The sequence below is a fragment of the Gigantopelta aegis genome, chromosome 3 (assembly GCF_016097555.1).
Source record: "Gigantopelta aegis isolate Gae_Host chromosome 3, Gae_host_genome, whole genome shotgun sequence".
Taxonomy (NCBI): domain Eukaryota; kingdom Metazoa; phylum Mollusca; class Gastropoda; order Neomphalida; family Peltospiridae; genus Gigantopelta; species Gigantopelta aegis.
In genome coordinates this window covers 39,281,195-39,308,414 of record NC_054701.1, presented here as the reverse complement: position 1 = coordinate 39,308,414, position 27,220 = coordinate 39,281,195, and the positions used below count along the sequence as shown (strand labels likewise).

General features: G+C 39.6%; 1 protein-coding gene across 1 annotated transcript in view; it reads left to right on the top strand.

Annotated features, from left to right (window-relative positions):
• The first annotated feature begins 1,093 nt into the window (after nt 1-1,093).
• The window catches only part of LOC121368636 (protein unc-93 homolog A-like), a 49,235-nt gene continuing 23,108 nt past the window's right edge, over nt 1,094-27,220 (top strand). The window contains exon 1 of the mRNA XM_041493375.1: nt 1,094-2,197. Coding sequence (XP_041349309.1) covers nt 1,094-2,197 — 1,104 coding nt within the window. The remainder of the gene's footprint in view (nt 2,198-27,220) is intronic.

Here is a 27,220-nt window from a genome sequence, read left to right as displayed (position 1 = left end):
TGTTTTGTGTATACCAAACAATGAACTGACAAAAAAAAAAAAAAAAGCAGAAGAAATCCTGAACATTCCTAGAACCTTTAGACTGATCCAGCAACCGTCATTCGTAATTATTCGAAGAATGCGCGAAACTAAACCATCGCGCGTGTACATGACGAAGAAACAAGTTATTTTCTCTTTCCTAAAGCCTGTTAAAACTACCAGGATTTTACTTTGGAATCAGCAAAGTCGAAGACGAGTGCTATGATGATTAGAGCTGATAATCCCAGGGAAAGGAAGATAAGCTCTGAGAGGTTTTGGAGTAACCGTAACTCATCCCTAACCGTGGATGATAGCGCCACTTACTGCACGCGTGTATTACCATCACAGAGCTCGGTCTTGTTGATGTTAGAGTATGCTAATTAACAGGTAATACAGTCTATGGGAGACTCATTTCTCGTACTCCTGCCACGCCAAGCTGGTGTTACTGAGATTCCTGTTATTAGAAGAAGTAAAGCATGTGTAAATAGATATTGCGAGAGTCGCTGAATTCCAGATAATCAAGGAGCTTTTTTTTTTTTTTGGATGCAGTTATTATTTTCACGATGAGGATTTGAGTTTTAGAAGTTCTAGGTGTATTGTTGTAAGAGTTTGTTTTTAAAAGGAGAAGATCTTATAAAAAGAAAGTCACTGAATTCCTTATAATCACGCTTCTTTTTGTTAGGTGGTTTTTTTTTCGCAGTTATTGTGATCTCAAGGAGAAGGCATTTCAGAAGACCTATATGTGTTATTGTAAGAGTTTGTGTTTAAAAGGAGAAGATTTTATTCAAAGAAGAGGAAAACACGAGAGTCTTGTTTTAAGAGGTTTCTTTTTAAAACAGCAAATCTGTTTTCATAAAACAAGAGTGTGGAAAAACGAGTTTTGAAAATTATGGAATACTTGTTCTAACATTATATTTTAAAAAGGAGGAAATGTGAAAATTAAACCCTATTCTAAAAATGTGAGTCTTGTTTTAAGATTTCTTTTCTAAAAGGAATAAATCTGAAGAAGAAGGAAAAAAACTTCTCTTTCTTAAAGGAACCGTGCTTTAAGATTTTTAACAAATCTGTGTCGGCCATGTCGAATGTAGCAGTGTCAAGACGTGAGAAGCAGTTACTGACTCACTACCCCGAGCCCGTGACTGCCCTCGCCATGTCTGGATGGGGCGAGGCGAGCAAGAACCGCCGACAGAGCACGATCCACTCGTACACCCTGCAGAACTACCACAGCCTCCCGCAGGACACCAAGACGCTGAGGACCGTGCAGGAAATGACGTCACCGAAGGCGATGAAGAACGTCATCGTCCTCAGCGTGGCCTTCATGTTCATCTTCACGGCCTTCGTGTCGCTGCAGAGTCTTCAGAGCACCTTACACCCTGGCGGCGTCGGCGTGGCGTCGCTCAGCTGCATCTACGGCACGACGGTGCTGTCTTGCCTGCTGGCGCCGTGGCTCATCAACAAGCTGTCGACGAAGTGGACGATGGTGATCAGCTTCGTCCTCTTCAGCGGCTACTTCACCGCCAACTTCTACCCGACTCACTGGATCCTGCTGCCCTGCGCCGTCAGTCTGGGTCTGCTGGCCGGACCGCTGTGGAGCGCGCAGGCCACGTACCTGACAACGCTGGCGCTGACGTACTCCCAGCACATGAACATACAGGAGCCCGACGGCATCATCAACAAGTACATGGGCATCTTTTGCGGATTCTACAGGAGCAGTCAGATCTGGGGCAACCTCATCTCCACACTGGTGCTCTCTCACAACAGCAGCCACGCTGCCGCCGTGACCTTGCTCGCAGACGACAACCAAAACTTTAGTCACTGTGGCGCGCGCGACTGCCCGTCCTCGTGGTCGTCTGAATGGCCCGCAGACACCGACGAACCTAGGGACGGTGCCTTCAACAACGGCTACGTCTCTTATGACGTCATAATCCCAGACTCCACGAGATACCTGCTGCTGAGTATCTACCTCGGCTGCGGCATCATGGGCATCGTCATCCTTGTGGCCCTCCTCGACCGCGGCAACGTCGGGGACAAGGACGTCGACCCGGCGTCTAACTTGACGTCGTGTGAGCTGGCCCTGTCCACGCTGAAGATGTTCAAGGATTCCAAGTGTCTCCTGCTCATACCTCTGGTGTTGTTTGTGGGACTGGAGCAGGGCTTCATGTTTGGCGATTTCACGAAGGTAAGATTAAGTAATTATATAATTCTTCAGTGCCCAGCGAGACTCCTACTGTATACTTAAAGGGGCTGTCTTAAAGTTTCATAGATCTCTAGTTTTTATTTATTTTTGTTTCGAAATTTTCATTCATTTCAGCTTATTTTCGTGCTTATATCCAATTACGGTTCCAGCACGCTGTCCTGGACACACACCTCAGCTATCTGGGCTGTCTATCCAGGATAGTGGGGTAGTTGTTAGTGTTAAAGAAGTCGGTGTAGTGGTCTTACACCTTCCCACTGAGTCGTTAAAACTCGTTCTGAGTGGGAGTCGGTACCAGGCTGCGAACCTAGTACCTACCAGTCCTATGCTCGATGGCTTAACCACGACACCACCGAGGCCGGTTTCTAAATAAAAAATATTATGCCTTTATAATATAATTTTAAAAAAACCCACCTTCTGCGGGTAACCAGCAGGTTAAGTGTCATGACTTCACGATTAATGCAAACATGATGTTTAATTGACATGCGAAATAGATTTTCTTTTCACTTTCTATTTTAATCCAGGATTCTTGCAGATACCATTGTTTACGCTGAGTGCCAGCATATTGCTGTTTCGATATTTTTTAAGTTAATTATGCAAATCGTATGTGAGACATATATCAATTTATAATTATCACCAATAAATGTTAACATAGTCAAAAAGTGGTACTTGCATGTACGACGATGCACCTTTAATAACGCAGATTTTAGTTTTATATTTTTAAGCCTAAATATTTTTTTCTATTGATCTTCTCATAAAACTTACAATTGGTTTCTGACAGCTTTTGGCATGTAATGTTGATTTCTACAGAACCCACATGTTTCTTATCATTCTGTCTGTTGTGACATTTGAAAATGGTGTTTTTAATATCTCATAAATCACATGAATTGTTATTGTGGGTTTTTTTAACAGTCTGTATTCTCCGGTTGAGAAGCCGGGTTTATTTTCAAACCGATCACGAGTGACAATCAATAAAAACACCAGACCTCGCCGTACAAGGGAGTTATCAATCACTATCTGGCATCCAATCACTCCCTTGAGACTAGTTTAAGAAGACTCATTTTTAGCTGTCATGAAAATGGGATTTAAAATAAAATAGGACTACAAAACGATTAAATAACAATGCTCAGTGTGGTAATATTTTAAATGGCTCCCCATAATCTAAGTCAGGGAATCAATTAATTACTCCCCTCATTTAAATTTAAAAAATGTGTGTGTTTTTTGTTTTTTTCATTTCGAGATCTGAAACGTTGAACAAACTTGTGAGATATGAAGGTATCAACTGCATGTTTATATCAGGTTTTGTCATTTTAAATAAATGTTTTAGGGCTGAGTTCAGGTACAAGGGGCGGGGGTAGACTACTCGCTCGATCGCAATTGATAGACACGGCCAATTGATAGACATCAAAGGCCGTGGTACAACTATCTTGTCTATGGAGAAGTTTATATAAAATATCTTTTACTGCAATTCTGATAGAAGTAGCTTATATGGAGACAGTGACACCACCACCCAGCTACCCTTTCGCCTGACCCCCCCCCCCCCCGCCCCACCCATTTCTCTCTCTCTCTCTCTCTCTCTCTCTCTCTCTCTCTCTCTCTCTCTCTCTCTCTCTCTCTCTCTCTCGGAAAATAATGTTATTGATATTCATCAGGTTGTGGTTTGAAAAAAGCACAACATGCACTAACACACACAGACATATACATCACACACACACACACACACACACACACACACACACACACACACACACACACACACACACACACACAGCAAGGAGTCGTACCTAGTGGAGGAAAAAAGTAAGGGGTATTGTGTCGCGAAAATTACGAATACGTGTGTGTGTGTGGGGTGTGTGCGTGTGTGTGTGTGTGTGTTTTAAAGTGTCATTTATGAGGACGTTGTATTAACATACCCTGATTAATTTTTACACACACCCCAACCACCTCCACCCACTTGAGGCTAGTTACTAACTTAGGCCTACAGCTTGACATAACATATATGAGAACACTTCAAGTAAATGAAACGAGCTGCAATCATTCGTAATCAATATATGATTGACATTTTCTCACACACTTACACGACATTAATTAACTGATTTTCACTTATTTCGAAACACTTTGGGCGTCTTGGCGGACATATTGAGAGAGGTAATGAAAATGGCAGTCAGAAGTGGCCCATAGAATGTTGGTGGAATTAATCACGTGAAAGTCAAAGAACCAATCCACAGTCCTCTACAAGCCTTTCACGAAAAACTCCTTCAGCTCCTTAAGATTGGCGGAGAGCCTTACAGACAGGCCTCACAGCGACGAAATCTTAATGTCTGTCATGAAAACCTAGACATCAAGAGACGGATTAGAATCCATTCTTCGGGTTCTGTCCAACACATCTTTGGAAGGAAGGAAGGAAATGTTTTATTTAATGAAGGCACTCAGCACATTTTATTTACGGTTATATGGCGTCAGACATATGGTTAAGAACCACACAGATATTGAGGGAGGAAACTCGCTGTCGCCACTTCATGGGCTACTCTTTTCGATTAGCAGCAAGGGATCTTTTATATGCACCATCGCACAGACAGGGTAGTACATACCACGGCCTTTGATATAATACCATTCGTGGTGCACTGGCTGGAACGAGAAATAGCCCAATGGTACCACCGACGGGGATCGATCCCACACCGACCGCGCATCGAGCGAGCGCTGTACCACTGGGCTACGTCCCGCCCCAGACGGATTAAAATCCATTCTTCGGGTTCTGTCGAGGTCAGGTCAGGTCATGGGGTTTTACGTGCATAGTCAGAACAAGCTGTTGTAGCGCACGCATGTCGTGGGCACAAGAGCCGGCCTTGGCCGACTCCTCCGTCCATGACAGGAAAAGTTCTGTCGAACACATCTTTGGCATTATATAGCGCACATTTCCAGCACATTTCCAGTGTCGAAACGTAACGGGAAAATAAAGTAAGACTTGTTCAACCACATTTGAACACAGTTTAGGGAGAAGGACGTAGCTCAGTGATAAAGCCAATGCCTGATGCGCGGTCGGTCTGGGGTCGATCCCCGTTGGTGGGCCTATTATCTCAGTGGTAATGCGCACGCCTGATGCGCGGTCCGTCTGGGGTCGATTCTCGTTGGTGGGCCCATTGGGCTATGTCTCGCTCCAGCTAGTGCATCACGACTGGTATATATTAAAGGCCGTGGTATGTGCTATCATGTTTGTGGAATGGTGCATATAAAATAGTCCTTGCTAATAATGGAACAAATGTGGAGAGATTTCTCTCTAAGATTATATGTCCAAATTACCAAACGTTTGACATCCAATAGCCGATGATTAATACATTAATGTGCTCTAGCAGTGTGGTTAAACAAAACAAACTTTAACTTTTTCAACACATTCTAAACTACTACTGTTTGGTATGTTTGGCTGAGACAGACGGAGATACGTGTAAGTTTGACAGTTGTATTTTAATCGAGCAGATATTTTTCTGTCTAATGAAAGAAGACTTCAATATTGCTTGAGTCTTTTAGCAGGAACGGAATATTTGGTTAACAACACCTGAACACAATTTTTAGTTACGGCTATTTGGTGTCTAACGTATGGTTATTTCATCATTTTGGAGAGAGAAAGAGAGAGAGAGAGAGAGAGAGAGAGAGAGAGAGAGAGAGAGAGAGAGAGAGAGAGAGAGAGAGAGAGAGAGAGAGAGAGAGACTGAGTTTAAGAGGGAAGAGGGAACCCGCTCTCTCCATCCTCCACATAGGTTACGCCTTCCAAAAAGCAGCCAGGATTTCGCATTTCCTTTAGACAGAACACTACAAAACTTAAAATACGCTACATGTATTTCCAATTACAATATGTATTCACAATGTATATGCCTGCGGTCCGGCTTTTAAATGCTCTCATTCGAAAAGTATCCAGTGTGAATGAGCCCTGAAACTCACGCTGGGACGCGAACCCAGTACCTATCAGCTTTAAAGACAAACTCAAGCTGGGATGTGAACGCAGTACCTGTAAGCCTTAAGGCCGATAGCTTAATTATTAAGTTCTCAAGAGGCCGACTATTCTGTTCTGTTATAATTATCTCTTTTTTTTTTCTTTTGTACAAAAAACCTGAACAATTTTTGTATTATTATTAACTATAGCCTAACACATTTATCCACCATAGCGTGCGCGCAGTTGCGTTAATGTTAATTTTCTCTCCTTTGACGATAGCTGCTTTTAACGTGTGTCATGAACCATTTACAAATTTGCTGGTTAATATTTCAGCCACATCGAACGGTGAACATTAAAGACTAGCATTTAATTTCCGTATAATTCGATTGACAGTTCATGTGGTTTAGACATCACGGGGAAAAAAAAATAGACAGGACAAAATTGTATTTGACGTCATTAGGAGCCAGAGAGTGTAAATAATTCTCATATTAGTTAATGTGTATCGACAAGGCACGACGTAAAAGGTAATATAATTTAGTTTAGTAAAGAACAGTGCATAGCAGTACAGTTATTATAATGAATTTAATACAATAAGTGAAAACAAAATACAACTACTACAATATATAATAATACAATATAATGAATTTGATACGATAAGTGAACAGATACAACTAATACAATAGATAATAATACAATATAATGAATTTGATACGATAAGTGAACAAATACAACTAATACAATATATCATAATACAATATCATGAATTGTTTTACAGTAATACCGTAAGTGAAAAAATACAACTAATACAATAGATTTCAATACAATACAGTCAATATTGTTATGTTATAAAATGGCTGCTTTCGTACTGACCTAGTTATAGGACGGGTACTGCTGTTTCAGTTCCGAGGCAACGTCACATGCCAATACATCCGGCCATGGGCCAATACATCTGGGGCCAATTTCACAAAACATGGTAAGTTTACGCCTGCGGCTTGCAGTTATACCGAGCATACATTTACAAGTGTTCGGCATCTATTTCACGAAGAAAATTACATCATTAAAGGGACATTACTGAGTTTGCTGCAATTAAGATGTTATAGACTAACAGAGACTTTTTAACGATTGTAATTACATATCAAATATATTTTTTTGTATAAAATATTAGTGACCGTATATTAAACGTGTTTCTGGTCGTTCTAATATTTGTACTAGGTTAAATTTCATTTTATTTTCTAAAATATAAATTTACTGTACGAACTTATCTGAAGACAAAATTCAGTTTGGGCTTCTTACAAATATCAAGACGACCAAAAACACGTTGAATATACAGATACTGATATTCTAAACAAGAAAATATATTTAATATGTAAGTTTAATCGTAGAAATATTTTATTAGTCGGAAACATCTTACAATGCAGCAAACTCAGGAATGCCCCTTTAAGAAAGATGGAGCATTTTAAGGACCAAATGAAATGAAATATGTGTACTTCTTTCTATATATGTTGTACTGTTAGTGTAGGGGCATATGTCGCTAAAATAGGTCCAGTGGGAATTTCAAGTTTTGGGACCAATTATATTTATAATCTCTATTGTATACAAATTCAGAAAAAAAATATGGTTCCATGTAACAGTAATAAGAATTGTGGTTTAGTCGTAGATTTACATTTACGTGCAAAACAGGGCTTACGATGTTTCGTGAAATTGGGCCTTGTCCGATAACCAGGTCAGTGTACAAACACCCATTTAATGACAACTGTTTTATTAATCAGCTTTCACTGGCAATTATGAATTAGGTTTAGGGCATTTGAATAATATTTTAAATAATGCTAGGCACAAGATTTGTTTTATGACTAAATGTTTTTAAAAGCAATATTTTACGTTTTGTCCTGTATCTGGAATGGAAAGAAAGAAAGAAATGTTTTATTTAACGACGCACTCAGCACATTTTATTTACGGTTATATGGCGTCAGACATATGGTTAAGGACCACACAGATTTTGAGAGGAAACCCGCTGTCGCCACTGCATGGGCTACTCTTCCGATTAGCAGCAAGGGATCTTTTATTTGCGCTTCCCATAGGCAGGATAGCACAAACCATGGCCTTTGTTGAACCAGTTATGGATCACTGGTCGGTGCAAGTGGTTTACACCTACCCATTGAGCCTTGCAGAGCACTCACTCAGGGTTTGGAGTCGGTATCTGGATTAAAAATTCCATGCCTCGACTGGGATCCGAACCCAGTACCTACCAGCCTGTAGACCGATGGCCTAACCACGACGCCACCGAGGCCGGTGTATCTGGAATGGATGCTATAACGTACGTGCAGCTTGTCATGTCATGCAGTATAGTAATAGATAAGCAACAAGTGACTGAAAACAAAATCAATTTCCTTTGGTTCACCTGAATGTACTATATTTAATTACTTTTCGAGTCAAATATTTTGCATATTTTTGACGATTCGAATTTTGTGTTACCAGTAAAGTACATTGTAAGTTTCTACGATGTTAAAATTTTGTTTTGTTTAACGACACCACTAGAGCACGTTGATTTTTTAATCATCAGCTATTGGATGTCAAACATATGGTCATGTTGACACAGTCATAGAGAGGAAACCCGCTACATTTTTACATTAGTAGCAAGGAATCTTTTATATGCATCATCCCACAAACAGGATAGCACATACCACGGCCTTTGATATACCAGTAGTGGTGCACTGTCTGGAACGAGAAATAGCCCAATTGGCCCACCGACGGGGATCGATCCCCGTGCATCAGGCGTGCGCTTTATCCCTGGGCTACGTTGGCGGACATTTCGACGACTATAGTCGCTCTCTGATAGTGATTATAAAACTGTCAAAATGTCCGTCTAGCTCACAGCTGCTCTCTCCATAACGTAAAATTTACTGTATAAAAAATTGCAAATTTATAATGCATCAGCGTTGGAAATAAACTGAAAAAAACAACAATTAAAAAAACATTTTCATGAAAAGAGTTAACCGAAGCAACCTAATTTTGTTTTTCGAGGAAACACTCACAACAAAGCGATGCAGTTTTTCCATGGTGACCCAATAGAAAAATATACCGGAAGTGAAATTCTAACAAGAGCCCATCGGCTAATACGGGATTTTGTCGTAATTACCCCGCTATTAGTCTATGATGCGCGCCATTTGCAACGCAATATGGCTTGTTGATTAACAAAATAGAGTACATCTCAATACGATACGATACGGCACGACACAATCGAAGGACAGTGGAGTCAATACTATACAGCTAAATCAGAGCCATTAAGTACTTAATACAATGCATGGTAAAACGTACATTACAGTACACTGATTATGATAGAATTAATTCAGCAAAGTTCACTGCAATCAATGCAGTTTAGTATAATGCAACGCAATCGAGTACTATATAATATAGTACAGTACAGCTCAGTACTGTACAGTATAGTTAAAACATACAATGCAATGCAAAGCAATAGAATACAATGCAATACAATGCAATGTAATCCACTACACTACACTGCACTGCACTGCACTGCACTGCACTGCACTACATTACACTACACTACACTACACTACACTACACTACACTACATTACAACTGTGAAAACAAAATACTACGGGGCGGTATGTAGCTCAGTGAGTAGAGCGTTTGCCTGGTCTGCTTGGGTTGAATTATCGAATTCCCTTGAGACTCTCAATAGCACACCTTCAGTACCATAACTATGATGTCAGTACAAGGTTACGGTCACGTAGAACTTTGTTAAAGGTTTCTCCAATTGCTTTTTAATTTGAAATTATTTTCAAAGTTGACGTTCATATTTGGTATGAGGCTCAGTAAGATAGTCTTTCAAAATCACACCTCTCGGGCCCATGTATCTGACCTCAATGAAAGGTCGAGGTCATTTTGAACTTGATTAGGACATTATGGATTGCTTTAATATATATATAGTATACATTTATACCATGTAATATCTTTTTAACTGTGATCATTAATGTAACACGAGAGCAAGGCAGAAATGCGTTAACAAATACATGTATATTAAAAAAAATCTAAATTGTTTGAAACAGTTTAAAGCTACTAAAGAAATTATTGTAATAGTGCACTATGCTCTAAATAAAATGGAATTATGGAATGTATTACAAAAATGTTAAAGGATTCTGGTGCTGGGCTAATCGTTCTATGTCTTTACCATTCAGCATATGACATGTGAGCCATCATGGCTTTGTCATTCTAGTTAACGTCTAAAATAACAAATTATAAAGTAGTTTCGTATTTAGAATATCAGTGTCGGAATATCCAATGCGTTTCTGGTTGTCCTAAAGTTAATAATAGCTCAAATTTAATTTTACATCCTAATAAAAACGTAAAAATGTACAAATTATTTTGTTCAAATGTCGTTACCTGTGAAAACATTTCATTCATTTCAACTTATTTACGTGCTTATATCCAATTAAGGTTCAAGCACACTATCCTGGGCACACACCTTAGCTATCTGGGCTGTCTATCCAGGACAGTGGGTTAGTTGTTAATTGTTAATGGTTAGTGAGAGAGAAGAGGGTGTAGTGGCGTTACACCTACCCAATGAGTCGTTAAAACTCGCTCTGGGTCGAAGCCGGTACTGGGCTGCGAACCCTGTACCTACCAGCCTTATATCCAATGGCTTAACCACGACACCACCGAGGCCGGTCCTTTGAAAACAAAACAAAAATCTCAGCGCTTATATATAGAAACCGGAAATGTGTTTTACGTCATAACTTTCTGCGCGCCATATACAACTTACAAGTTGAAAAATATTACAAACCTATAAAATGCCAATTACAAGCTGTATATTATTATTGCTTACACGTTAAAGGGACATTCTTGAGTTTGCTGCAACTAACAGAGACGTTTTGACGAATGTAATTACATATCAAATATATTTTTTTGCATAAAATATTAGTGGCTGTATATTAAACGTGTTTCTGATCGTTCTAATATTGGGATGAATCCCACTAACAGAGGGAGCGGGACGTAGCCCAGTGGTAAAGCCCTCTCTCGGTTTAGGATCGATCTCCGTCGGTGGCCCCATTGGGCTATTTCTCGTTCAAGCCAGTGATCCACAACTGGTGTAATAAAGGCCGTGGTATGTACTATCATGTCTGTGGGATGGTGCATATAAAAGATCCCCTGCTGCTAATCGAAAAGAGTAGGCCATGAAGTGGCGACAGCGGGTTTCCTCTCTATATGTATCTGTGTGGTCCGTAACCATATGTCTGACGCCATATAACCGTAAATAAAATGTGTTGAGTGTGTCGTTAAATAAAACATTTTTCCTTTCTTCTTTTTCCTTCCCACTAACAGAGCCTTTGTGGAGACTAAAATTACACATTAACTACATGTTCTAGTTTAGAATATCAGTGTCTGTATAATCAAGGTGTTTGTTGTCGTCCTAATGTTCATACGCTCATAGTAGCCCAAACCTGATTTCGCATTCCAATAATTTCGTACGTATAAATATGCCCGAATTAAACGAAAATGCCCAAATCTGGACAACAACATTTATTCATATCAGCATTACTACCAAACAGTTATATTATAGAGTTGCAAATGAATCACTACGCATTTTTACATGGATTACACTAATTAATTCCAGGGTAGAATGATGGAAATGCATGGTAAAAAGGTCTCAGGTTAGCCCATTTTGTCCGAATTTTTGTATTAATTTTGCCTGAATTTGAGATTTTGCTCCAGCACTAGGGGGCAGCCCCCCCCCCCCCCCCCCCCCCCCGTCTCGTACGCTTATGCGGTATTCTAAACAAGAGATGTAGTTAATGTGTAATTTTAGTAGTCTAAGAAACATGGCTGCAAACAGAGGACAGTCTCTTTAACATCCTGACGTGGGTTGTGGTTGCTGTTTCTCTTTCCTCTTAGTGTTGGTGTGATCCCTTATTTCTTTCCATCAGTATACACTATTGTGTCGCACTATTTCTTATAATACTGGAAGTGATATATGGTTTTGAATCTGTGTCATGATCGCCTGTTGGCAAACGTTAACCTGAAGACTAAAGTAAATAGTGATAGTGTAAATATTAGATGTTATTGATTGGGTCATATTTACAAGCGTCGAGCTGACTTGTCGTGGTTGACTGTTAACACTGGATACTCCACACAGATTGATTTGTAATTGAACGCAGCTGAAGCACCTGGACCCATTTACTTACGACTTGTAAATCCTGTTATAATATTGTAAATTACCTGTCTCTGTCTCTGTCCGTCTCTCTCTCTCTCTCTCTCTCTCTCTCTCTCTCTCTCTCTCTCTCTCTCTCTCTCTCTCTCTCTCTCTCTCTCTCACACACACACATAAATACAACTTACAATCACCTGAACTCATTTACTTACGACTTATAAATCCTGTTATAATATTATAAACACACTCTCTGTCCCTCCCCCCTTCTCTCTCTCTCTCTCTCTCTCTCTCTCTCTCTCTCTCTCTCTCTCTCTCTCTCTCTCTCTCTCTCTCTCTCTCTCTCTCGCACACACATTCACACACAACTTACAATCGTGTCATAATATAAGACACATTGTCGTTCTATCTCTTCTTTCTCTCTCGCTTTCTATCTCCCTCCCCGTTCCTCTTTCTCTCCACCCGTCTCTGTTCCCAGTCGCTCTCTTCTTCGTCACTCTCTTCTTCGTCTGTCTGTCTGTCTGTCTGTCTGTCTCTCTCTCTCTCTCTCTCTCTCTCTCTCTCTCTCTCTCTCTCTCTCTCTCTCTCTCTCTCTCTCTCTCTCTCTCTCTCTCTCGCAAACGCACACATTGACACACATACAAACACAGCTTACAATCGTGTCATAATATAAGACACGTTGTCATTCTGTTTCTTTTTTCTCTCGCTTTCTATCGCCTCCCTGTTCCTCTTTCTCTCCACCCATCTCTGTTCTCCGTCGCTCTCTTCTTCGTCTCTCTATTTCTCTCTCTCTCTCTCTCTCTCTCTCTCTCTCTCTCTCTCTCTCTCTCTCTCTCTCTCTCTCTCTCTCTCTCTCTCTCTCTCTCTCTCTCTCTCTCTCTCTCTAACTCTTCATCTCATTTTCCTCCCCACCCTGTCTTCTCTATTCTAGTTTCATTTGCGCAGTTCATTAGTGACATGTGAATATGTTGTGTGATGAATCATCACAGGTACGTGTGTTTTAATTTGACACTGCTGGGGATTACGGCAGGTGTTTTAATAAGACGCCAGCAAACCGACACCGTGTTGACAAAACACCGGGTAATTGCTGCGCCGTGGTTTCGTATCTCACAATTACTTAAATGATGCACCGTACACCACGAGATCTTCTTTCTGCCGGAGTTCACGGCCACGCGGTCTGTGTGTAATAATAATAATAATAACAAGTGTAATTAGACCTTGCGATGGCATTAAATCGTATCAGGAACGTGGCTCTTGGCAAACGTTAATATCGCGTATGTGTGGCATCTCTGCACAGTTTCATGCAGGTGGATGCAAGGTATTTCTAGGTAATGGGTGCAACATCTTAAAAGGGCATCTAGGCAATTGCACGAAAACATCAACCTCAGCGTGAACATCAAAAACATACTTTATGATTCTGGTTTATTGTTATTTTGCAAGGCCAAAGGCCCCAGATAACTACACCGTATAGCATAATTCACATATGTATCCTGTTACTCACTATTTCAGCTACTTAACATTATCTTGAGAGGACGGGGAAAATGCTACATGGCAAAAACTATAGCTCTATCAACATACATAAATAAAACTATTAGCAATTAAACCAAATTATTAGTGATGTTCAACAAAATAAGCAGCTATTCATTATATTTTCATACTTCATGCATACCGTGCCTTTTTCAGGGTTAGTGGTACAAATGTCACGTGTGTTACTTTTACGGTACAAAAGAGGGGGTTTTTTTTCATGTACAAAGCTGAGAGAAAATTGGGTGTCAAGATAGATTCTCTGTTGGCGTCTGGTGAAGGCTTCATGCACAAGAGATGAATTAACAATTATTTACCCTCTTCCCACAAACCATGGTAACACACGTGACACCCAAGGTGACACACGTGACTTAATGGGTAACGCACGTGACATGCTAAACAAGATGTATTTGTCTTGTCCAGATTTGTCATTAGGTCCTCTCATTGTAGCTAGATGTTAGGACTGTTTTGCATAAATGTGGGGGGGGGGGGGGTGTTTAATTGATGTCACATGAATGGAAGTTAGAACAAACGATGTAAAAAAATAAACGATAATTCTATTAATTTTGACTCTTTTATGAAACCATCAGTAAATGATGAAAACCTTTTGTTATACAATAAAAGATCATTGTAATGATTAAAATTATAGAACAAAAAGGCTGATTTCTCCAATAATGACAGCCCCAGAACAACTTCCAAGTCAGCGAAGATGATAGCCCAATGGGTCCACCGACGGGGATCGATCCTGGGGGTAGAGGAGAATGCTCTAATCCCAAGCAATTCTGCATAAAACCCAAAACATTCTCAAAGGGGTGCAGTTAATTTCCCGTGATGGTTTCTCGCTGGTAAGATTTTTAAAGTTTGCTGCACTTTTCAAGATGTTATCGACAAACAGAGACTTTTTGACGATTGTAATTACATATCAAATACATGTTTCTGCCTAAAATATTAGTGGTTGTATATTAAACGTGTTTTTGATCGTTCTACTATTTGTACTAGGTCAAATTTCATTTTATTTCCAAAAATATAATTTTTTCGTACGTACCAAATTATTTGAAGACAAAGTCCAGTTTGGGCTTCTTACAAATATTAAAACGACCAGAAACGCATTTAATATACAGACACTGATATTCTAAACCAGAAAATATATTTAATATGTAAGTTTAATCGTAAAAATATTTTATTAGTCGGAATCATCTTACAATGCAGCAAACTCAGGAATGTCCCTTTAATATGAAAGGAAATTTGTGGCAGACGTCATCACACTTGGTCAAAAAGCAAGAAAATCAAGACACGTGTCGGGAAGACAACGTACAGTGGTACGATTGTCACATTTCATTTCATTTCAACTTATTTTCGTGCTTATATCCAATTAAGGTTCAAGCACGCTGTCCTGGGCACACACCTCAGCTATCTGGGCTGTCTGTCCAGGACAGTAGGTTAATTGTTAGTTGGTTAGTAGTTAGTGAGAGAGAAAAGGGTGTAGTGGCCTTACACCTACCCATTGAGCCCTTAAGAACTCGCTCTGGGTTGGAGCCGGTACCGGGCTGCGAACCTGTACCTACCAGCCTGTAGTCCGATGGCTTAACCACTACGCCACCGAGGCCGGTTGATTGTCACATACTCCGTATTAGACATTTGCTGTATCCAGCATTGGCAGGTAATCTGGAAACTAAATGGCTGGGCGGACGACTCTGGATTTGCCTTTAGGACACAGAACTAAGCGATGTTGAATGAATGTGTATGTGCCTACACGTATATCTGAACAATCGTACTATGTATTGTACATGTATTCTGTTGTCTTCATTGCTCGAGAAGGGGCGGGATCTAGCTCAGTCTGAATAGTAATCACCTGAGGCTCTTTAGTCGTAGGATCAAACAGGTATTGGCCTTTATGGCCCTCCAGTTTCCATCCCCTATACCCTCGCACTGACAGTGACTCCTTCCCACTTTCAAATACACTCAATCGTAATCTTAAATACAATATCATTTTTAATTAACTCGTAATTGAGCAGACAATTGACTTTTATTTTCCATTAGCTGCTGGGGCGGGGGTGTCACACAGGCTTGAATTATTTTGTTTGTTTAAACGACACCACTAGATCTCATTGATTTATTAATAATAATCGGCTATCGCATGTCAAACATTTAGTAATTTTGACATGTACTCTTAAAGAGGAAATCCGGTACATTTTTCAATTAGTAGCAAGGGATCTTTTGTATGCACCGTCCCACAGACAGGATAGCACATTCCACGGTCATTGATATACCAGTAACACAAGCTTCAATGTATACACAATGGCATCTATACTATCCATATCAACAACAAATGGGTAGACTATACTGATTCAAGAATCGATGTGTGTTCGAATATTTTTTATCGTCACATTTCGGAGAAAAAAAATCGAGATGTTATCATATGTAGCCATTACTCACTGTCACATGTATCAGGTGCTTTGCCTACAGACAGACAGAAGGAGCGCTGATTTCAGCCATGATATAACATAGACATCGGAAGATGACAGTGACTGGGCGAGGGGGGGGGGGGGGGGCAGCTATATATTAATTTCATATTTAACTGGAGGACAATGCATTATCTTCAGTTAAAGAAAAAGTTTGTTTTGTTTAACGACACCACTAGAGCATATTGATTAATTAATTATCGGCTATTGGATGTCAAACATTTTGTCATTCTGACGGGTAGTCATCAGAGGAAACCCGTTACATTTTTCCTAACGCAGCAGATCTTTTATATGCACTTTCTCACATACAGGAAAGCACCACTCGTGGTGCACTGGTTGGAACGAGACAAAAAACCAATCAGTTGAATGGATCTACCAAGGTGGCTTGAACTGCGACGCAAGCACCTCAAGCGAGCACTTAATTGGACTGAGTTAAATCCCGCACTCGCAAATATCTTCAGAGTTGGCTGCCAGTATGCTGCTCTCACAGTTTTCGAGGACTACTCTATGTATTTTGTTCCAACTACAACATGGTCATGGTCTAAGGGTTTGACGTGTACATTCAGAGCAAGCTACGGCTATAGGCCTGTCAATTTATAGCACCCGCCAATACTGGCGCCAAAACCTTTTCTACAGCTTCCGTTCACAAAGTGACGTCTGACAGCGCACTCGAATGTGCATAAAATGATAATTCTTGCAAGACATTTTAAGTATTTTACAGAATGATTGCTCAAATGACTTAAACGTCACGTCTGTTCGATGCTGAATGTATGGTCTAATGGTCTAGGCACAACATTCTAGCACCTAACTCCGCTAAAAGTTCCAAATCCCGGCCTAACGATTATTACATAAGGTTTAAAAATAGCTGTGCATTTGCATAATATAACTTCGTGTCTGACTGGATCCAATGGACTTGCGCTACAACAGCTTGTTCTGAATGTGCACGTAACACCCTATGGCATGGATCCAACCATTTGGTACAGAATTACCTCTTTACGATCGAAGACAAATTTAACAACACTTGTTTTTTTGCAGTAAGGGATCTCTGGTGGTAAAACCTTAGTGTGCAACTTGTGCCCATGGCAGGAATGTATGTCATTAGCTTACTCTCGTTATCTTGTTAAGTTCGTGAATATTCACGACCGTGACCATTTATTAATAGATATGTAAATCAGACTCGGTTTTAGAATGCTCAGCTGATTATCGGATCGGTCGTGACAGAAGACCCTTTCTGATTAACATCTTCTTACAACCAGTACCGCTCGAATGGTGCTTCAGAGGTTGTAGTCTGCACTGTACAAGTGACGAGTCAAAGGCTGTAGTGTTAATTTTGTTATAAGACTGGTCAATAAAAGGCTGTTGGCCTATAGTTTTTTTGGTAAATAATTTTAGTTTGGTTTGATGTAAGAAGAAAAGTAAAAGTATTTGGGAAATAAAAAATTACTATTTTTGTGCGCAGTTTAGAAAACAATTGGCTCAGAAATAAATAACTTGTAGTAAATTCCACAGTTTGGAAAAAGGCGTTCCCTGTGGGACTGACTTTAGTTAAGAACATTTATTCATATTAGCATTACTCTCAAATTGCTATGAAGGGTTGCAAATGAAACACTACGCATTTTTATAGAGAAAAGGTATGTTTCAGTTTAAGCTTATGGAAACTGGATATATTGTTTGAATTGCTGTTTTGCAAAATCTGCTGCTTAACCGACATTTGGGTCTTGTTTTCCGTTCTTGAAAGCACACACAGCGATTACCATATACGTCTGAGTCAGTTGCCACCTTAATAGACAGTTGATTAAAGCAGCCTGCCGGTGTGTCGTTAAACAACCATTTCGTTCCACAATCATTAACAAGTCGGCATAATTTGGGTCAAGTCGTACGCGATGGCACACAGATAACTCTGTAACAATTAACCACGTATCCGTCAGGCGACATAATCGCTCATTTCCTTCAGCCTAAAGAAACGAAAGAGAGAAAGAGAAAAAAAAAAATCGCTCTGCTAGCCGAAGTGTTTTACTTTGAGAAGCGAACGAAATTATGTTGTGATTGCGTCCGTGGCTCTAATGGCGTCTTTTCCTTTGTGGTCTGTAACTATTGTGCCACCTGCGGCGCAGGAAACTATCGGCATTCAGGAGCAGTTAGCATCATCGACGTTCTGACAGTGATTTAATACCAATGACCAACAGCTGGGGCCAATAACTGGTCTTGAACTTTCGGTTTTCCCCAACAGAAATTTGGTGACAGTTTCAGCTACTGTAGTATTAATTACTGGTATTTTTGTTCATTTTCAGTTGGAGTGACCGGTTCTTCGTCTTGTTTTATGCCAGTACCGCAATTACCATAAAGTCTGAGTCAGCCATATACATGTATTAGATGCCCTTTAGTTAACGCAACCTCATTTTGCAGAGAATCGCGAGTGTTCTGCCTATTACAGGGTTCAAAATTCACTGTCGCCCGATCGCCCAGGGTGATCTTTATTAGCTAAGGCGTGTATGTGTGTGTGTGTGGGGGGGGGGGGGGGGGGGGGTATGTAGCTCATTGATAAAGCGTTTACCTGATGCGCAGTCGGTCTGAGATCAAATCCCCGTTGGTGGGCTCTTTGGGCTATTTCTCGTTCCAGCCAGTGCAACACGACTGGTATATCAAAGGTCGTGGAATGTGTTATTCCGTCTGTGGGATGGTGCGTATAAAAGATCCCTTGTATCAGGTTTCCTTTCTAAGACTATATGTCAGAATTACCAAATGTTTGACATCCATAAGCAGATGATTAATAAATCAGTGTGCTCTAAAACAAACTTTAAAGGGACATTCCTGAGTTTGCTGCAATTTTTAAGATGTTATCGACTAACAGAGCCTTTTTAACGATTGTAATTACATATCAAATATATTTTCCTGCATAACATATTAGTGGCTGTGTATTAAACGTGTTTCTGATCGTTCTAATATTTGTACCAGCGTAAATTTCATTTTATTTCCAAAAATACTTTTTTTCGTACGTACGAAATTATTTGAAGACAAAATCCAGTTTGGGCTTCTTACAAATATTAAGACGACACAACACATTGAATATACAGACACTGTTATCCTAAACAAGAAAATATATTTAATATGTAAGTTTAATCGTAGAAATATTTTATTAGTCGGAAACATTTTACAATGCAGCAAACTCAGGAATGTCCCTTTAACTTTATTAGCTAAGGGCAACTATATTTTTTATATATGAAGGTAGTCCATCAGACAACCATCAGTTTCAGAGAAATATCGATCTTTTCATGAAAATGTCACCACTGCACCACGATGGGCAACTGCAGTTTTGTTATTTTTGTAATATGTAATACATGTTATTAATTAATTGTAAAACAAAACTTATGTTCTTTTGACAGGACAGGTATCGTATTTAGTATATAGGTTAGAAGGCATTAAGACGTTTCTTCAGAAATAAGAAGGGGCGGAGCGAAGCGCAGCCCGTTCTCATTTCTGAAGAAACGTCTTAAGCTTTCTTCCGACGCCATATAACCGTAAATAAAATGTGCTGAGTGCGTCGTTAAATAAACCATTTCCTTCTTAGGCCTTCTAACCGATTTAGACGGCATTTCATAGGTTCATTACTTGATATGGGCGTCACTGCGTGTTCGCGCCAGTTGTTTTGACGTCATTCGTACAGCTCTTGGCAATGATGTCTGGCCAATTGTGTCGAAATATTTTTGTTCACGTGACTTGTTATTAAGACGGCTTTTTTGGTGTGTCTTCACGATTAAGACGATCGAAATGCTGATATCCAATTGGTTGCATTGGAGAGAAACCGAGGAATGGCGTCTAAATGCTGTGTGTGTGTCTGTGTGTGTGTGTCTGTGTGTGTGTGTGTGTGTGTCTGTGTGTGTGTGTGTGTGTGTATGTATGTGTGTGTTTGTGTATGTGTGTGTATGTGTGTGTATGTGTGCGTGTGTATGTGTGTGTATGTATGTGTGTATGTGTGTGTTGTGTGTGTTGTGTGTGTATGTGTGTTGTTTGTGTATGTGTGTGTGTATGTGTGTGTGGTGTGTGTATGTGTATGTGTGTGTATGTGTGTGTATGTGTTTGTATGTATGTGTGTGTGTATGTGTGTGTGTATATGTGTATGTATATGTGTGTATGTATGTGTGTGTGTATGTATGTGTATGTGTTGTGTATGTGTGGTGTGTGTGTATGTGTGTGTGCGTATGTGTGTATGTGTGTGTGTCTGTGTGTATGCATGTGTGTATGTGTGTGTATATGTGTGTGTATATGTGTGTGTGTGTGTGTGTCTGTGTGTGTATATGTGTGTGTATGTGTATGTGTGTGTGTGTGTATGTGTGTTGTGTGTGTATGTGTTGTGTGTGTATGTGTGCGTGTGTGTGTATGTGTGTGTGTATGTATGTGTGTGTGTGTATGTTGTGTGTGTATGTGTGTTGTGTGTGTATGTGTGTGTGGTGTGTGTATGTGTGTGTATGTGTGTGTGTGTGTATGTGTTTGTATGTATGTTGTGTATGTGTGTGTGTGTATCTGTGTATGTATATGTGTGTGTATGTGTGTGTATGTATGTGTGTGTATGTGTTGTGTATGTGTGGTGTGTGTGTATGTGTGTGTGCGTATGTGTGTGTATGTGTGTGTGTCTGTGTGTATGCATGTGTGTATGTGTGTGTATATGTGTGTGTGTGTGTGTCTGTGTGTGTATATGTGTGTGTGTGTGTCTGTGTGTGTGTATATGTGTGTGTATGTGTATGTGTGTGTGTATGTGTGTTGTGTGTGTATGTATGGGTCGTGTGTGTATGTGTGTGTGTGTGTGTGTGTGTGTGTGTGTGTGTGCGTCGATTGTTATATTATTATGTTTCCTTTCATTACATTATGACTGTAATCCCGACTTTAAGATATGACGTGTGTAACGTGTTGTTTCTAATGCTCTAAGATGTGTATTAATTATAATATTTGACATTTAATGGCCAATAATTAATAGTATGAGCACATTGATTTACCAATCATCAGTTATTGGATGTCAAATATTTTGTCATTCTGACATATAGTCTTAGAGATGAAACCCGTTGCATTTTTTTCCATTATTAGTAAGGGATCTTTTACATGCACCATCCCACAGACAGGATAGCACTGCCTTTGATATACCAGTCGTGGTGCATAGGCTGAATGAGAAATAGCCCAGTGGGCTTACCGGCGGGGATCGATCCCACACCGATCCCGCATCAAGCAAGCGTTTTACCACTACATGTTTTTAATAGTAGCAAGGGATCTTTTATATGCACCATCTCACAGACAGGATTGCACATACCACGGTTTTTGATATACCAGTCGTAGTGCACAGGCTGGAACGATAAATCACCCAATGGGCCTACCAACGGGGATCGATCTTAGACCGACAGATCATCATGTGAGGGCTTTACCACTGGACTACGTATTAAGCATTCTAAATAAACGCAGTTACACGCGTGTAAAACAAAATCAAGCTTTGTAAATTCGGCTCACGAATTTGTTTTCCATTTGTTGCAACTTGACTGTATTCGTGACTTTAAGGTGGTCAATACCAATGAACCGACAGAGCACAGCACAAATGATAACTCATTTTGCGCTACGTTTCGCCCGCCAAAACAAGTTTATCTGATGGACCCGAAACTGATCGTTAATCAATGTGGTTAAGTCAATATACATGTATCACTGTCCATGGCATCCCAGCCGGTTCATCTGGTGTTCACGACTTTCCTGTACTACACGCCATTCATTTAATATCTGGCATGTTGATGAAATACCGTGAAGCAAAATCAATATTTTTTTAAATTAATTTTAATACGTTTGCTCTTATAATTACTCGACAAAAAGAAGGTCGCTGTCATTGTGCTGATTCTTTGATGCTTGCACTGTTGATGATGTTCCTTTTTATTGGTGAATTCTTGAAATTAGGTTGCTGGTAGTAATGGCGTATAGTAGCCACTGAACACTATCCGAAATGCTTGCACTAAGCCCACATAAAAACCGTTCGTGGAATGTGTAGGTGTGTGGCACGGGTGGGCACCAATGGCAAAGACAAAGTATATGTCGTGGTTGGAGTGACAAGGACTGGTATGTGGAGGTGGACAGCAAAAGAAGTTGGAATATGGGATCTGCCATAGCGCCTCTCTGTGACTAATGTGATGGGTGTTGTAAAACTATATTTCACGTTTTGCACGTGTTTGACAAGTGTAATTTGAAGACAAAAACATGATGATTTCTAGCTCGGATCGCATTCAGATTCTTGAAGTATTCCAGATCAGACTATCAAATAAACATAGAAACAAACAAATTCCATATTTACTTGCTATATTTTATACTTGCTGCGTCTGAAAGTCATTTTACATGTCTGTGCATTAGCAACTTGAAATCTGTACATAGACTGCAGACATTTATCACGTAAAAGCCAGAGCACGACGACTGGTATATCAAAGGCCGTGGTATGTTGTAATCCACGTAAAATTGAGTAGTGATTCGTCTGCAAGCCTATATAGCTGTTTGGTAATAATACTAATATGAATAAATGTTGTTATCCAGATTCGGGCATTTTCGTTTAATTCGGGCAACAGTCAGCCTGGCCCCCCTACTAAAATGGGAGGCCGTACGCCTATGGCAATCTAATTAAAATTAGCTCCACTATTACATGTGGATCTAAAGACAGCCAGTTGGAGCTCATGTCCACCAATCAAAACCTTACTTGCAGAATCCTGCCAGTGATTTAAAAATAATTTGAAAACATTCCGAATTATCCTGAGGGTATACGGCATGTTTCGTGTGAATTACGAATGCCTTAAAACATGTTTTATTTTATAAAATAAATAATTTGTAATGTAAAACTGAAGACTGATTTAGTTTTTTTTAATTTTATAAATAAATAAATAATTTGTAATGTAAAATTGAAGACTGATGGTACGTATTGGTACGGTTCGCTGTACTGCGGCCACTAAAATAGACTCGCCCGATATTTTTAGAATTTGTATGCTCCCAAATAACGTTATAAAAGGCGAAGTGTGATTGGTCAATATTTAAATTATTATTTACAGACAAAATGTTACCTGGACATTGTGGACTACGCAGTGTTGTTAGTTTTAAATCACTGGCAGGATTCTGCAAGTAAGGTTTTGATTGGCGGACATGAGCTCCAACTGGCTGTCTTTAGATCCACATGTAATAGTGGAGCTAATTTTAATTAGATTGGCCTATGGCAAATGTTATTTAATTTGGCTCCTTATTAGACAATGATAGGTTTTGTATCTTGATAAAAAAAAAATAAAAAAAAAACAGTTCAGGGATTAACGTCTCAGCTACTTTGACTTCCTTGATATATCGCATGCACTTCAACTTGCAGATGTCATTCATTTACTATTGATGTTGTCAAACAATGTTGAAAAATCAATAAAGTTTAATTTAGAAGGCTTACACTGTATACGTGTGTGGCTGATTCAGAACACAAGGGTTGCGGTGTGGCTGTGTTAATTCTTTGGTGCTGTTGTTCACTGGTATAAACTACACTCTAAGACAACTGCTAAAACAATACCTGTCCCCCTACCGGGGTCAATGGATTTTTCTATCTCCTAAGTTCAGGGGCCATAACTTTGTGAAAAATGGGTAAATACTTGATCTGCAACGGTACATGATAAGTTGTACATAACATTGAAATTCGAAATATCAAGGCATTGTAAGAAAAACACGTCTGGGATAGACGGACGGACGGACAGACAGACAGACAGACGGACAGAGAAGAAACGTATGGTCCCCTCTGATTTGACCGGTACAGAACTAATAAACACTGAAAGAGCTGTGTTTGGACTCGGCCACCGACAATATCAGAGATCGGGCACAGAATGGGGATGGGTTAATACGTTAGCCGTATCCGTAGGGCGGTACGTAGCCCAGTGGTAAAGCGCACGCATGATGCGCGGTCGGTCTAGGATCGATCCCTGTTGATGGACCCATTGGGCTATTTCTAGTTCCAGCCAGTGCATCATGACTGGTATATCAAAGGCCGTGGTATGTGCTATCCTGTCAGTTAGATGGTGCATATAAAAGATCCCTTGCTACTAATGGGAAAATGTAGCGGGTTTCCTTACTATGACTGTGTCAAAATGACCATATGTTTGACATCCAGTAGCCAATGATTAATAAATCAATGTGCTCAAGTGGTGTCGTTAAACAAAACAAACCGTATCCGTAATTTATAAGTGCCATTCAATAACAGCAGCTGGAGAGGTTAAGTAACAGGCACTTAAAGCTGCAATATCCTCTCTCCATCGTTTTTGTAATACAAAATAAAAACACAACTACATCATAAAATTAAATTCCTTCGTTTTCGCCGTCAGCGGGTAATCATGCAAATCGAATTATGTCGTCGTTTTTAACACTAAACAGGTTAGCAATAGTTGTTTATTTGTAACTAGTATTACATACATTACAGATATTAATAAAGCAAGGTATTCCGTGTATTCCATGTATAATTTTAAATTTAGAATGTGAGAAGCAAAGAGTTATGCCTATGTATGTATGTATGTATGTATGTAGGCCTATGTATGTATGTACGTATGTACGTACGTTCGTACGCATGTATGGAGAGAGAGAGAGAGAGAGAGAGAGAGAGAGAGAGAGAGAGAGAGAGAGAGAGAGAGAGAGAGAGAGAGAGAGAGAGAGAGAGATTGCATGTTTAACGACAAAAATATATATCGGCTATTAGAGCATATTTATGATACTTATAAATAAGGTTTTACGTGCACGTTTTAAAGAACTGTTACACGTGTTGATAATTTGACTTACGGATTGTCAGTTTCTCATTATTTTACATTTTGGCCTTACATTCAGTTAAATACATTTTCTTACTGTATTACACTTTATTAATCATTTTCTTATTGGCACTCTAATCCAAAATAAAACAAACCCTTTTCCTTACTGAATGCCCACGATGCATCTCCTTTACATTTAATCAATATGCACTAATAATGATGACGTAAACAATAAACAAAATAATAGTAACAACAACAACAACAAAAACAGAATTAACAAATACACAAACTTTAACTAACTTTTCCTTTATTGGCTTTGAAACATGCAACAGGTTTGGCTCGCTGTCAATCGATGACCGCCATTTAGCAATATGGCGGTGAGTTTCTTATTGGACCACGTGCCCTTCTCGATCGATGGAGTCGTTTAGTGATTAATGACTGCTTCGGTGATCGAGACTTCGCGCTTTCTGTCACCCGCGTGATGGATGCAGACAGCGCGTTAATAGTTTGTGTACATGGCAAACCCGAAACCGTAATTACTTTAGTCGATAAAGAAATTAAATATTTGTTCGCGAGCAAGCTACAAGTTCTTCATTTAATAAATCAAACGTTAACGCGCAGAAATTAAACCGAAATCTAAAAGAGTCATGCATTAGATACAGTGTGTAACATATTTAGACAAATCTGTGGTGGAAAGTGCGCATTTGTGAAGGTTTTCATATACTCTTCAAAAAAAAAGTAGGGGAACTTGAAATATTAATGTTAATATCAACTATTAGACCGAACATACGTTTTGACCACAGACATCCTAGTAAAGAATGTTCAGATCTGTTTATCAACACACCGAAACACATTCCATAGTTTGCACGTGCATCACACAGTTGCCCCGTACATGTGCGTGGGGTGTCATTCTCGATTTTGACAATTTCCAGGAAGGTCCATTAATCACTCTGGAACGTTATTTCTGTCAATCTGTTTCATTCTGTTAATCATACAGTTAGTATTGTTTTGTTTTTAGTCATTTTTATTGTTTGAATTTGCGATTTACTGATAAAAAACGTCAACTTTTAAATTTCACTTTTGACCACAATCGTCCTTCAATATCTTTGGTGGTCATAAAACCTAATGTAATACTGAACTATCGGTTGTACTGTTTGCCCAATTAATTAACTATTATCATATAACCATTCTCCACAGCTAATATACCTTATAATTTTGACAATTGTAAATTCTTATTAGAGTTCCCCTACTTTTTTTGAAGAGTATATATTAGTCTAGGGACTAATTTAGTATCCTTCTAGGGAGAAAATGTAACTTTACAAAATGGTGCCTACATTATTCCCAAGGACACGTCCATGCATTACACATAATGAAGGAAGGAAATGTTTTATTTAACGACGCACTCAACACATTTTATTTACGGCTATTTGGCGTCAGACATTTGGTTAAGGACCACCCAGATATTGAGAGAGGAAACCCGCTATCGCCACTTCATGCGCTACTCTTTTCGATTAGCAGCAAAGGATCTTTTATATGCACCATCCCACAGATAGAGTAGTACATACTACGGCCTTTGATATACCAGTCGTGGTGCACTGGCTGGAAAAAAAAATAGGCCGACGGGGATCGATCCCAAACCGACTGCGCATCAAACGAGCGCTTCACCACTGGACTACGTCCCGCCCCTAAGTTAATGGACACTTACCACCACAGATGTAATCCTAAATCAGACGCCGTCCTTATAAACTTTAAAGTCTAGACTCAAGGCTTTAATAAAGTCTTACCCATTCAAATATGTAGGCTACAATAATTCATCCCTGGAGCCCTTGCTGAAGTCGTGTTTAAAGTTTTCTATTAATTTTGTTTAATAACACCTCTAGAGCACACTAATAAATTAATTAATGTCATATATTTGGGAATTCTGACTCGTTATCTTCAGAGGAAACCCGCTACATTTTTTCCATTAGCAGTAATGGATCTTTTATATGCACTTTCCCATAGACAGGACAGCACTTATTATGGCCTTTGAAACACCAGTCGTGGAACACTGATTGATATGTGAAACATCCAATGGGTCTGCCTAGAAGATCTTGTACACGTACGGGACCTGGGCGCTATATATAGAGTATGATTCCTGAAGTAATTATCGAAGTCGGATGAGATTTG